Raw genomic sequence first — 16,687 nt, 5'->3', positions numbered from 1 at the left:
CCACATGGCTTTTCCCTCAGCTCCTCAAACGTACTGAGTTCTTTTCCTTCCCGGAGCCTTAGCAAGCGCAGTTTCCTCTGCCTGAACCCTTTCTGCCCTGCTTATAGCAGGAAAGATGCCTCCTTATCCTTCAAAATCATCTCCCCAGGGGCCCTTCCTTGAGCGGCATGTTAACCTCTCCCTCACCTCCACCCCCACCTCCCATTTATCCTGTTATAATAATTGTCACATTTTGCAACAGTTTACTCTATCTCTTTACTTCTGGTGGTGGTGTTGTTGCTTATCTCCCTGATAGAATGGAAGCTCCCAGGGGTAGGATTATGCCTGGTTGGTCACCATCATGACCCTGCTGCCTAACACAGTGCCTGCTACCTGCAAGGAGCTTGCTAAGTATCTGCTGAATGAAAAAAAATGAGTAGCTGTTGGCAAGCTCCCTTATGAAACTTTCTTCCACTGTTTTCCATGGCCTCATTCTCTCCTGGACTTGCTCCTACTTCTGTGACTGTTCCTTCTCAGGCTCCTCTTCTTCCTCCTGTCTCTTGGCAGACACTGTCCTCTCTGGCTCTCTCCCCTGAAACCCTCTCTCTCCTTTCCCTCACCTGCTACCCCTCCCCACCCCCATGCTCCCACTGTCCTCTCTGCAGGAGTGACTCCGACACACACTGTGTCTCCAGCCCCGTCTCTTCCTCCCTGACACTAGGTCCATATTGCCAGCCTCCACCCAGCATCTCCCCCTGGTTGCCGCCCAGCACTCCAGTCAGTGTGTCCAAACCTGAAATCACATCTGGGCCCCCTGTTTCAGTCAGCAGGGCCATCATCTTCCTAGTCACCCAAATTCAAAACTCCAGAGCCTCCATCTCTCGTAGCCTCTAGGGCTAGTCTGAAATAAAAACCAGGAAGATCCTCTCTATCCGGCATGTCGCATGGGATGCTCATGAAAGCAAACAGGCAAACAGACAGAGGGGCCAGGTCATTACCCTGAAAGTTTCTGCCTCTTCACCCACTAGTCCAGCAATGGCTGACACAGGGAGCACAGGTCCATAGATAGGATCTTTGGGCAGTGATTGGGGAAAAACTACATCTGTTTCATTACAAAATGACCCATCTTCCATAGGCAGTTTTACTGACCTGTGGGAAAAAAAGAGATATCAGAATAATCAGATTAACAGGAACTGGTCATTGACGGAACTGCTGCATATCAGTGGTGAGAAAAATGGGAGGTGTTACAACTCATTAAAAAAACTAATAAAAGCCATATAAAACCAAACAGTAGATTTTAAAATATATATCATAAAAGGACAAGGAATACACAGTCATAAATTAAGTACAAAGAGATTTTTCAAAAAGTTTTAAAGTTAACACCTAAATCAGGAATTGTAAATTTGAACACTGACGGGGTCAGGCAGGTGATGTGTGCCCAGGAGGGACTGCGGCAGATGGGAAAGTATTTTCCCTCCTGTGAGACAGTGAAAAAAAGTATATATATATATATATATATATATACACACACACACACACATATATATGTATGTATATGTATATATGTGTGTATATATATACATACATATATATATGTGTGTGTGTGTATATATATGTCTCTACCTAGCTTCCTGACACAGAGTTCCTGAAACCCTTGTAAGTTCCTAAGTGATGAGAGCATTAGGAGCATCTTTTGTTCTATTGAGGCGATTCTAGGTGGGCTCCTGGACGGCTCCTGAAAGGGTGCTGTTCACCAGAAAGACCAAGCAAGCCACGGCTAGAAGCTTGGAAGTTTTAGCCCCAACTCCCATCCTCCAGAGAGAGCAGAGGAACTAGAAATGGAGCAAATAATTGATCATGCAACATGAGGAAGCCTCCATAAAATTGCAATGGTAGGGAGTCCGGGGAGCTTCTAGGTTGGTGAACACACACACTGGGAGGGTGATGCAGCCCAAATCCATGGGACAGAAATTCCTTCATTCAAGACCCTCCAAGACCTCACCCTATGTATCTCATCATCTGGCTGCTCATCTGGATCCTTTACCATATCCTTTAATAAACTAGTAAACGTAAGTAAGTGCTGCCCTGAGTTCTGTGAGCTGCTTTTGCAAATTAATGGAACCCACGGAGGAGATCATTGAAACCTCTAATCTATAGCTGGTTAGTCAGAAGTACAGGTAACAACCTGGGCTGCAGCTAGCATCTGAAGTGGAAGGGAGAGGACAGCGTTGAACCTTAGCCTGTGGAATCTGATTCTATCTCTGGGTAGATAGTGTCCGAATTGAGTTGAATGGTAAGACACTCAGCTGGTATCAAAGAGAATTGCTTGGTGCAGGAAAGAACCTCCTCCACAAATGTTGATAGTGTCCAAATTGAGTTGAATGGTAAGACACTCAGCTGGTATCAAAGGGAATTGCTTGGTGCAGGAAAGAACCTCCTCCACAAATGTCAGAATTGAAGTGCTTACTGTGAGTAGCAAAGAAGTCTCATGGGGAAGAAAAACACAGTAGGGAAGAACTAGGCTTTTCCCTACATACAAAAAGAAAATCTGAGTTTTTTTCTCTGTACGCACCTCCTAAAGCTGGCAGGCACCAGTCAATTCCAACTAAGAGAGTTTTCTGACTTGTGAGAATTTGGGTTTCAAAATTTCAAGAGAAAATCATAATCTCGATATTTATGAGAAATTTCTCAAATTTTAAATATTGGCAACACACGTGAACCAAAAAAAACCCCATAAATTTAGGTTGTATTCAGCTACCTTTACAACCTCTAATATCATGAATTTACTTTCAGATTTACCATATATTTACTTTTAAACCATAATATGGCTATAAAGATGAGCTTAGAGAATTCACGGCTTCATGTGTGAAATTCAAAATGTCCTTGGTTATGTTTTATGAATGATGAATTTTGAATTTTTTGTCATTTTTATGAATGACGAATTTTGAAAAATGATCACACAAAAAAAGCACTTACTACTCAAATGCAAGGCTTAGCTAAGTGTTTTCAAATTCTGCTTGTTTTCTGATCCAGGAAAATCCACTCGCTTTGCCTCCCACTTTCTTTGCTTACAGAAAAATCACAACTCAACATTCAGAACTAGAGAAGAATATTAAAGGCAAACAAAAAGAGAGAAAGATGTGATTAAATTACTTGCCTGCCCTGGCAAGGATCTGATAGAGACATTACCCACTTTATGAAAAGGTACAGCGTTGTCAACTCTGCCTTGAGACAGATTTGGCTATGCAATAGGTTCTTGTAAAAGTGAAACTGAGTCATAAAGGATACTGAAGAGAAACAAGTGCCTCTCTTAGGGTTCTCCATTTGAAACCTTTATTTACTAGCTTTATGCTTCTCTTTAAGAAGGCAGTTTGTCAAAAATTGCAGTTTCAAGGATATGCATGTCCAACATTTCCTTAGTCTTTGACTTTGGGGAGTATGGTGAGAATGGTCAGCTCAGGGGCACTTTGAGTCTTTGAATTCTTTTCAACAAATGTACTGTTATCATCAACTATCACCAGGACATTGGTCAGAGAACTTCTCTTTGACTCAGTTCTATTTAAACAGGCAAGTCCATGACTTCACTACATGCAACTACCCTTTTGTTCATAGATAATGTGGTTGAAGGTATAATCTATACACTTTCCATATCTAAAAATTTCTTATTTTTGAGATTTCAATTGAGCATCAAAGTAATAGGAGCAAAAAGTGATAACATGACATATATGTGTGTGTGTATATATATATGCGCGCACACACACACAATAGGCATGTTTTGAGACAGTACGAGCAAATACAATTTTGGAAAATTAAACCATATTGGAAAAAGCTTAATGTTTAAAAGAAACTCAGTGGGAAATCAAAGTACAGAGGATCCTTTCAAAATGCAAACAACCACTCCAAGGTAATTATATTGATATGTATAGAAAGATGTTTTAAGTTAAGATGCATGTATAAAGCCACTTAATTCACCAAACTGATCCAATCACGTTACATGAATACAAACAAAAATCCACACTTTGTTGTGCTGTAATGAGTCTCTTACTTTGATTTGAGATAGTGCTCCTGGTTACTTCTTTCGACGGTCCACACAGTCACTGCACTTGAACTTGACAAGCACAGCTGGTTCCAGTTCATGGGGTTAAAAGTCATCTGGCTCACATCTATACCGGGTTGCGACTTCTTGCACAAAATGACACCCGATTCCCAGTTCCTGAGAGGAAAATTGAGTTTGGTGAAAAATAATTCATTAGAATTTCACACCTTGAGAACATGTATCTAATTATTTGAAAACAATTTACATGAATTGAGAATTTATGATATAATTTATTAATCTATGATCTTAACATCTAATTTATAAATAATTATGCTTATCATTATATTTTACCACCCTAGGAAAGCAAAATAACCATTTGAAAATATTACTCTGCAATATGCTACTAAGGCTGTTTTATCCTCCTTTATCAAATTTGGATTTGACCCATTCAGATCTAGAAAATGGAGTATACCATCATATTTGCTGAAAAGTAAGTGTAGGTGCCTAAATCTCTAAGTATTACACATAAGTACTCCTTACAGATCTAGGTGTGCTGTATACACTGATGCCAGTTGATCATTTGCTGAGTTTTTAAAAGCATAGTACTAGTACTTTGAAACAGACTAATTCATTTACCCATTTGAGAGAATATCTTTTTTTAACATTAATTAGTTTATTTATTTTTGGCTGTATTGGGTCTTTGTTGCTATGCATTCTCCAGTTGCAGAGAGCGGGGGCTACCCTTCAGTTTGGTGCACGGGCTTCTCACTACCGTGGCTTCTCTTGTTGCGGAGTAGCGGCTCTAGGGGCGCAGGCTTCAGTAGTTGTGGCTCATGGGCTCTAGAGTGCAGGCTCAGTGGTTGTGGGGCACGGGCTTAGTTGCTCTGTGGCACATGGAATCTTCCCAGACCAGGGATCGAACCCATGCCCTCTGCATTAGCAGGCGGATTGCTAACCACTGCACTACCAGGGAAGTCCCTGAGAGAATATCTTAAATGCCTATCATGAGCAAGGTCCTTTGCTACATGAAGTAAACAGAGAAAAATTACTGTGAGCTGTCCCCTCACACAAGGAGCCAGAACTCCACCCAGGGTGGTGATTTGCAGACTGGAGCTAAAGTGTGGAGCTCGCCTTGTCTGTTGGCGCCCTCCTGCTTCCACCTCCATCCATTCCCATCATAAAGGTCCCATCCATCACATCAACCATTCTCTTGCTGGCATCACTGGTTCCCTGGGGTTTTTTTTTTTTTTTTTTTACTTTCTGCCTCAGATACCTGGGAAAACCCATCAACCCTGGATGGATATGACTGAAAACCTGAATTGCTGAGACAAAAGAACAAAGATGACAGGACTTTGTGCGTCAGTGACATTATACATTCATGGTTACCAACCCCGGGGACCCTCAATACAACCTCCAATCCTGCTGTTTCTCTGGCTGGTTCTCTCTCCTATTCTCTAACGTGCTGATTTTTAATACTCTCCATTCTCCTGAAGCCTCTAATTCCTCCAACTCCTTCTTACCCTCAGTAAATGGTCTCAATTTCCACAAAGAAAATAGAGGTCATCAGCTGAGAATTCCTCCAAATTTCTGCTATCAAGTGTAACAACCTGCCAGGATCCGTGATTCTTTCCTTCTCTTCTGTTACAATGGAAGGCATGTCCTTCCTCCTGCCTAAGGCCAATTTCACCACCTGTGCTCTGGACCCTACAGGTCTTGACTTCTTAGGAACGTTAGTTTATCCATTATTCCTTCTCTTCTGCATCTTCAGATTCTCCCTCTCTCCTGATTCCTTCCTCTCAACACTTAAATTAACCGCTCATCTGTGCCATCTTAAAAAAAAAAAAAAAAAAAAAAAAGGGCCCTCAGTCTCACCCTTCCATGTCTCTCTCGCCTCCCCTTCAAGCTAAACTTCCTGGGTGAGTTGTTCTAAACTGGCTGCCTCCTATTCCTCACTCCCGCTCTCTCCTCATTCCAGGATGTCTGCATCCTGTCACCACCTTTCTGTTGACATAGCTGTGTGTCTCCAAGATCCACTGACATCCACTTTCATCCCAAACCCAGCAGGCACTTCTCAGTCCTTTTCTATAAACTTTACTTCTGTAGTATGAGACTCCACTCACCTCAACTGCCTTCTGGGAAGACTCTTGGACTCTGTCACACAGCCCTTATGGGACACCCCATATCTGTCAGCCTCACACTGTCTCTGGGACCTGGATCACCTGTTCTGCCTAGCTGACTTGGTGGCTGTCCAGCTGTGTAGGCTTCGACTAATGTCGTGGGCTCACCCTGCCTGTGCCTCACCTCATGCCTGCTCCACGTGCTCAGGGCCATCCCTATGGCCCCTGGTTGCAATAAATCTGAAAGTGTGGCAGAGTTAATACTCTGTGCAGGGAACCTTTGATCAGTGGGGTAACAGGAGTAGGTGGGTAAGTTCCCATATCTTCCTCTCCCTTCCCCAGCCCCCTGTGTCACTGCCTGGGAACTGTCCATGTTCACAGTAGTCCATACGACCTCTCAGAAGACCACCTGTGGGACAGAGCAGCTAAGTGGTGCCCAGCAAAGTAACGCACGCTCACACTGGCTCTCCTCCTTCCCTGCCTCCCTCCCCCTTTCCAGCTCGCCTCCTTGCTGGAACTGTACTGCCTCCTAAAGAAGTGGCTTGTGAGCATCTGCCTCAGGCTCTGCTTTCTTTGGAATTCAGGCTGAGGCATATTCTGGAACCTCCATGCCTCTGTCCTTCCCTGCTCTATGACTGGTCCTTCTGGGCGTCCTGTGAGGTCCCTCTTCCTCTTTCAGTCCTCTTTTATTTGTATTCCTCTAGGTTCTGTCCGAGGTTCTCTGTAGGTGAGCTAATCCACTTTTAGCACTTTGATTACCAATCCAATTTAACAACTCCCAAATGTTAATCTCCAGCCCTCTCTCCTGAGCTCTGGTTCTGGCTATCTGGGACAGAGACAAATTGTATCTCTCAATATCTATTCTCCATTTCTCTCTCCAAGTAACAGAACCCCTAGTTCTCAGCCAGGCACATGGTCACCCACAGTGAGGACCGTATTTCCCAGTCTCCCTTGGAGCTCGATGCAGCTTGTGACTAAGCTGGCTGGTGGGATCTAAGTGGCCATGGTGTGTGCGGCTCCCAGGCTATGCACTCCAACAAAGGTTTGTGCCCTCCCCCTTATGCTCTTCCCTTCCACATGGCTCCCCCCAATACATGGCTGGTGCCCCACATTAGACTACAGATGAGGGCAATACCCTAGGAGTGGCAGAACAGCAAAATAGGGGGAACAGGCCCCAGATACTGGAAAGGCACCAGACCAGCCACGGGCTGCTCATACCTGGATGCTACACAGGAGAGAAAGAAACTTCTGTCTTGTTTAAGCCACCTCTTTAGGGTGATTTGGGTTTCTGTGACAGCAGCTGAATCTAAATCCTAACTGATATATCAACTGCCAACTAGACATCCCCATTTCTTTATCTCAGGTACCCTCAACTCAGCTTGTCCCAACTCATCTTCCCCATTGCCTCTTCCAACCTTCCCCTACCCATGTCCTCTATATCTTTCTGAAAAGTACCACAATGTCCTTAAGTATCCCAAGTCACAACCCTGGGTAAAACCCTCAACTGTCCCTCTCCCTCAGCACCACGCCCAGCATTCAGTCGGTCACCAAGCCTCATGCTGCGGCCTCCTAAACATCTCCACTTTTCTCTGTCCCTATACTCACGACCCCAGTCCATGCCACAACCACCTCTCATCTGGACGACCACAGCCTCCTAATTGATGTCCATAGCTTATTTCCCTCTAATATCCTTCCATGATGTGACTAGAAGGCGTCTCCTTATGTGCAGTATATTATACGTCACTTATACCTCAGTAAAGCTGTTTTTTAAAAAAGGAACTCTGCATAAACTAAATGCTGTTCTCTGAATCTAGAGTATTAACATTTTCTATGAGAAAGGCTGGTATGTAAGGAGTATCCGCAATCATTCCTGGAACATTCTGTATTTCCCCTTAATAAGACAAATTCCCCCATGAAAGGGATCACGTTATGGATGGAAGAGTGAGTGCAGCTTTGAAGGTGGCCACATGAGAACCCCAGCAAAGACCAGACATATGTCTTATTCACAAGTATTTCCGATACAGCTGGAAAATGGGGTATAATGTTCCACTCTCTGAACATATAATTGTTCTAATGTCCCTAGAAACATTTACTTCAAACTGAGCTCTAATATAGAGACCATCTTCATGTCAACATCCGTGGAAAATATGAAAATAATTCAAAGGTACCATTTGTTTTAAGAAAAGATGAAACTTTATGTACTTATCCATGTATTCTTTCCCTGACAAAGGAAATATTATAACAGGTAAATAAAAAGAGAAAGACAGTAATTAATCTCTTTTAGCTTTTGCCCTGCCAATTTTCTGCCTGAAAGTAGTGACTATATTAAAGCTTAAGATTAGGACTTTTACTCCCTTCATTTTCCCTTGTTCCGGATTTCCCATGTATATGTCCTTTAACACAATCCAGAAGGACAAGATTAAAATGTGACCCAATGAAAGGAATTCTGCAGGAGGCTGCAACTTACCAGAGGGCCAGTTCAAATTCTGGGAGGGAGGAGTAACTAGCCAGGTAGGTGCCACAGTAACTGAACGAAAGTAAAGTGTAGTCCAGGAGAACATGGCCTAAAATATAAAATCCATTACAAGGATTTAATCATCATGTCCAGACTAACATAGTCTTATAATTTAATTTCCCTCATCTAATAATTTTTACATAATTCAAAAGCATTTGGCTCCTGGAATAAGAGATGTCTTGGCTGATTTCTAACACTCTTAACAGAAAGCTAGGAGCTGAGTTTTGATACATGTTGAAAAGATTTTAGAGTGATTTAAGACTACAAAGTCACTGTCTCTAGACTCCAGTGTAGAACTGAGCACCCTGTACCATATACGTCCCCCTTTGGCTAGAAATGGCCCAAGAACCATAAAATATTCCATAAATATATGAAACATGGTAATTAGAAAAGTTATTCAAACAACTTGAAAAACAGCGGGGAGTTATAATAATTCTAGCTGATTTCCATATCTTTGACTCTTAGGCCATATCTGGCCCTTAGCTTAGTATCTTCCAGTCCTTAGAACAACTATAAAAAGTTATTTTCTCATTTGTACCTACAGTTAAAGAAATGAAATGTGACTTTAAAAGTCTTAGCAACAGGGACGTCCCTGGAGGCGTAATGGTTAGGAATCCGCCTGCCAATGCAGGGGACACAGGTTCAATCCCTGCCCCAGGAAGATACCACATGCCTGAGTGCCGCAACTATTGAGCCTGCACTCTAGAGCCTGTGAGCCACAACTACTGAGCCCATGTGCTGTGACTACTGAAGCCCACACACCTAGAGCCTCTGCTCCACAACAAGAGAAGCCACCATAATGAGGAGCTCGTGTACCGCAATGAAGAGTAGCCCTCGCTTGCTGCAACTAGAGAAAGCCCTGTGCACCAACAAAGACCCAACGCAGCCAGCAAATAAATGAATTTATTATTATTTTTTAAAAAGTCTTAGCAACAATGTGTTTACAATGGGCACCCTGAGGATGCTAAAACAGGGAAGTGTCTGCTTCTCCCTCCTTGTGTATGAGGCTCTGGTTTCCCCTCCTTTCTCTGCTGTTCTTCAGTGCATTTCCATAGTTGCGAGCTTTGCCTTCTCCTGTGTCTGTCTTTTTTACATTCATGTCGTTGTATCAGTTTTTACCCCCACCTTCAACAAAAAAAGAATGCTATCAATTTCACTGCACTCTGCCTAGCAATTATGAGCTTTAAAAAAAATTGCGACCTTGATAAGCACATAAACCTCATCTTGGTTTAAAAGACACTTTTTAAAGTGAATATTGAGATGGAGGAGTTTTTATGTTTTCGGTCATTGGTAGTCTTGTGATTTGGGCAAGTTCCTTTTCCATTGTTCTAATGGAATATCTGTCTTTTTTCTTATTATTTCATAAATGCTCTGAAAATGTTTGGTCATACTTGTTCCAAATATTTCCCTAGTTTATCATTTGCCTGTTAATTTTTCATGGTATTTTTGATGTTCATAAGTTTTAAATTTGTATACAATCAAATGTATGTCTTTTTATTTAAAATTTTAATTTATCCTTTGTGTGAAAAGTTCTTCCCCATCCTCAAATTATTTCAATTTTTCTACCACATTTTTTCTACTTTTCAATGGGTTTGTTGTTTATAATGAACTCTTATTTTTGTTTGATGTATGTTTTGATGTACAGTATGACATGAGTACCTAACTTGATACTTTTGTTCTAACAGTTTTCTTAACACCATTGTTGAATAATCCATACCTACTGTGTGTGTGTTGGGGGTGGGGGGTAGCATCTTCATCATATACTTAGCTTTATATATTCTAGAGCCTATACCTAGCCTTCAATTCTTCCACTGATGGAGTGATCCCTACACCAATACCACTCTACATGACCATAGCACCATAATGCTAAGAGGGCCCTCTGCCTTGGTATCAATCTCTTTCAAATTATTCCCATTCTCTACTTTTTCTTCTGGAAGAATATTCATTTTATTTAAGTACTCCTGGCTCTCTAAAACATATAAACCTATGACATATTCCATGAAGAATATCAGAAATATATTTATAATAACTACTTCTCCATGCAGGAATATGCCTCTAAATGTTTTGTCAGTGATTTTTGTAGTTTTCTTCATTAAGGTCAGTGACAGTTCTTCTCTGGAGTATTCCTAAGTGTTTAAATCTAATTGCATGGATATTTATTTTGAAACCAGCATCTTACTGAGCATTATATTATTAGTCCTAGTACACTATTATGCATTAACTCCTTTACCATAAGTATAATTTTTCAGTTTCATATTTTGTTGCATTGGCTAGAAATTCCACGTTGGTTTTAATATTAGTGGTAACAACAGGCATCCTTGATGATGTCCTAATTTTATTATAATTGCCTTTAGAATTTCCTTATTCAATATTAATGTTGGCTATTGGTTTGAATTAACTTTCAATTGCTTGGACAGGACTACAGACAAATAATAAAGCTGGGGAAATTTTTTAATTTTATTTTTTTATTTTTAATTTTTTTAATTTAAAAAATTTTTATTGGCGTATAGTTGCTTTACAATGCTGCGTTTGTTTCTGCTGTACAGCAAAGTGAATATATCCCCTTTTTTAGATTTTCTTCCCATTTAGGTCACCAGAGAGCATTGAGTTCCCTGTGCTATACAGTAAGCTCTCATTAGCTATCTATTTTATACATAGTAGTGTATACATGTCAATCCCAATCTCCAGTTCATCCCACCGCCACTTCCCCTTGGTATCCATAAGCTTGTTCTCTACATCTGTGTTTCTATTTCTGTAAAGCTGGGGAAATTTTTTAAATGAAGGGTAGTTATAGTCCATGTACAGGCATACTTTGGAGATATGAGTTTGGTTTTAGATCACTGCAATAAAGCAAATATTGCAGTAAAGTGAGTAATACATTTTTTTTTGGTCTCCCAGTGCACATAAAAGTTATATTTACATTATACTGTAGTCTATTAAGTGTGCAATAGCATCATGTATAAAAATAGCTTAATGTTTAATTTAAAAATATTTTATTACCGAAAGATACTACGCATCATCTCAGCCTTTAGCAAGTCATAAGCTTTTTGCTGATGGAGGGGCTTGCCTCCATGCTGATGGCTGCTGACTGATTGGGGTGGTGGTTGCTGAAGATTGGGGTGGATGTGGCAATTTATTAAAATAAGACAACAATGAAGTTTGCCACGTCAACTGACTCTTCCTTTAATGAAAGATTTCTTTGTAGCACACAATGCTGTTCAATAGCATTGAACCCAAGGTAGAACTTCTTTCAAAATTAAAGTCAATCTTCTCAAACTCTGCCATGCTTTTATCAACTAAGTTTATATAATATTCTAAACCTTTTCTTGTCATTTCAACAACCTCATAGCATTTTCACCAGGAATAGATTCCAAAGCAAGAAGCCACTTTCTTTGCTCATCCATAAGAAGAAACTCCTCATCTCTTCAAGTTTAACGCTGAGATTGCAGCAATTCAGTCACATTTTTAGGCTCCAATTCTCATTCTAGTTCTCCTGCTATTTCCACCACATCTGCAATTACTTCCTCCACTAAAGTCTTGAACCCCTCAGTCATCCATCAGGGTTGGAACCAACTTCTTCCAAACTCCTGTTAATATTGATATTTTAACCTCTTTCAATGAATCATGAATGTTCTTAATGGCATCTAGAATGGTAAATCATTTCCAGAAGATTTTCAATTAACTTTGCCCAGATCCATCAGAAGAGTCAGTATCTATGGCAGTCTTACAAGATGTATTTCTTGAATAATAGTATTTGAAAGTTGAAATTACTCCTTGATCCTTGGGCTGCAGAAGGGATGTTGCATTAGCAAGCCATGAAAACAACATTAATCTCATTGTATATCTCCATCAGAGCTCTTGGCTGACCAGGTGCATTGTCAATAAGCAGTAATATTTTGAAAGGAATCTTCTTTTCTGAGCAGTAGGTCTCGATAGTGAGCTTAAAATATTCAGTAAACCATGTTGTAAACAGATATGCTGTCACCCAGGATTTGTAGAGTACAGGCAGAGTAGATTTACCACAATTCTTAAGGGCCCTAGGATTTTCAGAATAGTAAATGAGCATTGGCTTCAACTTCACAAGCTGCTTTAGCCCCTAATAAGAGAGTCAGCCTGCCTTTTGAAGCTTTGAAACTAGACATTGATTTCTCTTCTCTAGCTATAAAAGTCCTAGAAGGTATCTTCTTCCAATCTAAGGCTGTTTCATCTACACTGAAAATCTGTTGCTTAGTGTAGCCATGTTTATTATTATCTTAGCTAGATCTTCTGGATAATTTGCTGCTGCTTCTACATCAGCACTTGCTACTTCACCTTACACTTTTATGCTATGGAGATTACTACTTCTTTCCGTAAACCTCATGAACCAACGTCTGGTAGCTTCAAACTTTTCTTCTGCAGCTTCCTCACCTCTCTCAGCCTTCAAAGAATGGAAGAGAGTTAGGGCCTTGCTCTGGAATAGGTTTTGGCTTAAGGGAATATTGTAGCTGTTTGACCTTCTATACAGACCACTAAAACTCTCTCTATATCAGCAATGAGGCTGTTTTGCTTCTTATCATTTGTGTGTTCACTGAAGCAGCACTCTAAGTTTCCTTCATGAACTTTTCCTTTGCATTCACCACTTGGCTACCAATTTGGTGCAAGAGGCCTAGCTTCTGGTCTGTCTCAGCTTTTGACATGCCTTCTTCACTAAACTTAATTATTTCTAGCTTTTGATTTAAAGTGAGAGATGTGCAACTCTTCCTTTCACTTGAACACTTAGAGGCCATTGTAGGGTTGCTAAGATGTGTTAAATAAGGGAATCATTATATGGAGGCTCTAGCAGACATGCAGCAGCCCAGTCTGGGTCAGCTGTTGTCAACGAATGAGTCAATAATAATTTAAATGATATAAAACACTGATTGACACTGTATATATGACATATATATACACATTACATATATATATTCCATATATAATATATTAATTATATACGTTATACATAATTTCATTTATTATCACCACAGCCTTAACAGTAGATACCATTCTCCTCATTTCATAGACAAGGAAATTGATGCCCAGAGACTTATCTTTGGAAGTTATATAATATCCATTCAGCTAGCTTTTCAATAAATCATCAAGAAAGAAAAAAAACTGTTCCGAAAAAGGTTTTTAAACAGCATTTAGTGCTCTAATAGCGTGTTCTAGCCCAGTGCTTCTCGAGTTTAATGTGCCTTGAATCATCTAGGGAATCTGGTTAAAATGCAGATTACAATTCAGTAGGTGCTGGATAAGAGCAGAGTTTCTGCATTTACAACAAGCATCCTAGGTGACACAATGTTGACTGTAAGTGGACCACATATTGAGTAGCAAGGCTCTAGCCTACTTAATTAAATTCTCAGTGATCAGCCTGATTCCTTCCTTACAAATGTGTATTACCAAAAAACAAAACAAATACAAAACCCACCAAGACTGAAAAAACAATCCTTCAAGAAAAAAACAAAACAAAACCCTTCATCTATAAGAGCTAGATCTGGTCACATATTAAAACAAAATCCTTCAGTCATGGCAGAGGAAGGGTCTTGCAAGATACCTTTTAATTTGGTCCTTCTGGTTAATCCAGGAAAGTCGTATATGTAGATGAGGGGTCTTAGCCGCCGGTCGGAAAAAGCCACAACCTCATAAGGAACATTAGTTGCCATGACGCCCACAATTCCATTCATACACTGGAGTACAGTCTTTTTCTTGGTTTCAATATTCATAAATATTACAAAATTCCCAGAAGGGTAGCAAATGGTGCTGTCGTTGACAAAATGAACATTCTGTTTGGGGAATCCTTGCACCCATCTTTGGGAAAAGATATGTCAACATCAATAAAATATATTTCAAATATTTTTCTTTCTTTTTTAAACAAAGCAAACAAAAGATCATCAAAATCTTTGCAACACATCTATTCTCTTTTCATCCCCTTTCGGCCCAAAACAACCTCTAAGATAAAAGAACACACAAGGTTGCTGTGAGGCCAGTTTCAGTCCAGGCACTACAGAAACTGAAGTGCACACCTAAAGTTCCAGAGGTCTCAAGAACCCTCCTCAGAGAGCTTTTCCAGTGAAGCACAACCTCTGTTCAAACCTGAGAAAATCTCAGAGGGATTTCTGGGGTCTTTTACGCATGGAAAAGAAAACGTGAAAACAACAGAGAGACAAGAGAGCTTGATCCTAATAGAGAACAGGTGCATCCTGGGCCTTACCTTTAAAATTAGTTTTGATTTTAAAAATAAAGGTTAAAAAACAACTTTGACTAGGACAGCCTGCTTTATGCTTGTGAGCCCAGCAGGGAAACTGCTTCTTTACAGAGATGGAGCATGTGTAGCCATGTTTTAGATCTAAAACGTAGAGATTAAGGTAGAAAGTAACAGGACTAAGTCGACATGAATGAAAAGGTTAGAACACAAAAGGAACACTTGTTTGAGTAAGGAGCATCTGGTGAGTGTAAGCTAGATGAAGGAGAGGGAGTCTGAGAAGAGGGGAGAGTCGACCTCTGTTTAAATATTAAAGGTAAGCTTCAAGTTGGTGGAGAGGGCAAAGGAAAGACCCTAGTTTGGAGAGAAAGTTTAAGGGCATGGAGGGCACAGCCAGGACGGGTGGAGGGTGCTGTGTGGAGCAGAGTGCAGGTAACACTCTGGAAAGTGGCAGGAAAGTGATACCAACTTACACCTGGGCAGCGCTCCATGCTTTTCTAAAGGTCACTGTAAGTGCAAACAGATCCCAACTCAGTGGATAGGAAACGGGAGGAAGGAACTGATGGCCCAAACTTCAAGGAAAATCACCAAAGACCACTAAGATGGGAAGAGGGCAGTCATTGGGATGGGAGTGGGGAGTGGGGAACATATATGAAAGTAAAACGGATCACTGAAGGTAATAGCCAGAAAGAGGAGGCAGAAATGAAGAGTGGAGAAGAGCAATACTGGGTAAGCCAGCGAGGGGTGGGGTCACAGAACAGTCGGGGGGCGGGGGGCGTGTAAAGAGCTGGAAGTGTGGTCTTTGAATAAGGGGAGGAGGGGAATGGAGAGAAGTCATAGAGAAAGAAAGTCTGTAAGAAGGCGTAGGGGGTTGAGGGAGAAGAGGTCGAATTTGCGGGAAAGCAGGTCTACAGGACAAGAGGAAGCAAAGGGTAGGGAGAGGCTGTAGTTCTGAGGGAAGAATTTCCAAGAGAGGAGTCAGTCACGGGGCCGTGGACGCCGCACCTCACGGACAGGGACGCGCCGAGGGCGATGTTGTGGGCTTCATCTCGGTCCCAGCCTTGCGCCATGGGCCGTGTGTCTCTCAGCCGGGCCGGGAGCAGCAAATGCCGGACCCAGGCCGGGGTCTGCAACCGTTACCCCGAGGCCCCTGGTTGCTGGGAGGGCAGAGCCGCCGCTGTTTACACCGTATCCGAGAGACCGTAATCCCTTCGCCCATTGGCTCTGCCCTTTCAGCTGCTTCTTCTGGAGCCAAACGGATTGGTGGAAGCGCTGAAGGTGCTTGACCAATGGGAGAGCGGACAGCGAAGCGAGGGGCTGGCCCCAGAGTGGGTGATGGAGTGGCCCAGCCGCGGGGCATATAATTACAAAATTAATAACTATCAATAGGAGACTTTAATATTGAGTGCTGACCATGCGAGTACTCAACAGCTGCGCGCTGCTCCAAGCGCGGCCCAGATATTGTTTCATTTAATATTCAAATCCGCCATCAGACCCATTTTATAAAAAAGGAAAGCAGAGTAAGAGAGGTAATTTGTCCAAGACTACAAAATTGCATGGGACTTAAAGCCAGATCTAGTCTAAATCTAGTGCTTGAAGCCTTTAATTACTTATTACACACTCTACAATACCCTCAACTATTTCATGGAGGCAAACAGCTTATGGAAGTAACTGATCAAAGTGTCAGCACTTTGTCCTTGCTTCCTCCCTTCCCGCTCATACTGTCTCTTGCCCTCCCCCACTATCCTTCTGCCCTAACCCCCACCCCCCGCCCTAGTCCTCTCCTCTTCCCTTCTTTAGGTCTCTCTTTCCCATCTTGCCAC

The 16,687-nt window shown here is 41.5% G+C and overlaps 1 protein-coding gene across 1 annotated transcript in view; it reads right to left on the bottom strand.

The window, feature by feature from the left end:
• CFAP43 (cilia and flagella associated protein 43) overlaps positions 1–15,998 on the bottom strand; it is a 113,332-nt gene extending 97,334 nt beyond the window's left edge. The window contains exons 1-5 of the mRNA XM_057736513.1: positions 15,870–15,998; positions 14,217–14,470; positions 8,600–8,696; positions 4,025–4,192; positions 978–1,128 (exon numbers count right to left, since the gene is read on the bottom strand). Of these exons, the coding sequence (XP_057592496.1) occupies positions 978–1,128; positions 4,025–4,192; positions 8,600–8,696; positions 14,217–14,470; positions 15,870–15,934 (735 nt within the window). The 5' untranslated portion in view covers positions 15,935–15,998. The remainder of the gene's footprint in view (positions 1–977; positions 1,129–4,024; positions 4,193–8,599; positions 8,697–14,216; positions 14,471–15,869) is intronic.
• Between the last annotated feature and the right edge of the window lie 689 nt (positions 15,999–16,687).

Source organism: Hippopotamus amphibius, chromosome 5, assembly GCF_030028045.1.
Source record: "Hippopotamus amphibius kiboko isolate mHipAmp2 chromosome 5, mHipAmp2.hap2, whole genome shotgun sequence".
Taxonomy (NCBI): domain Eukaryota; kingdom Metazoa; phylum Chordata; class Mammalia; order Artiodactyla; family Hippopotamidae; genus Hippopotamus; species Hippopotamus amphibius.
This window is presented reverse-complemented; position numbering and strand designations above follow the sequence as displayed.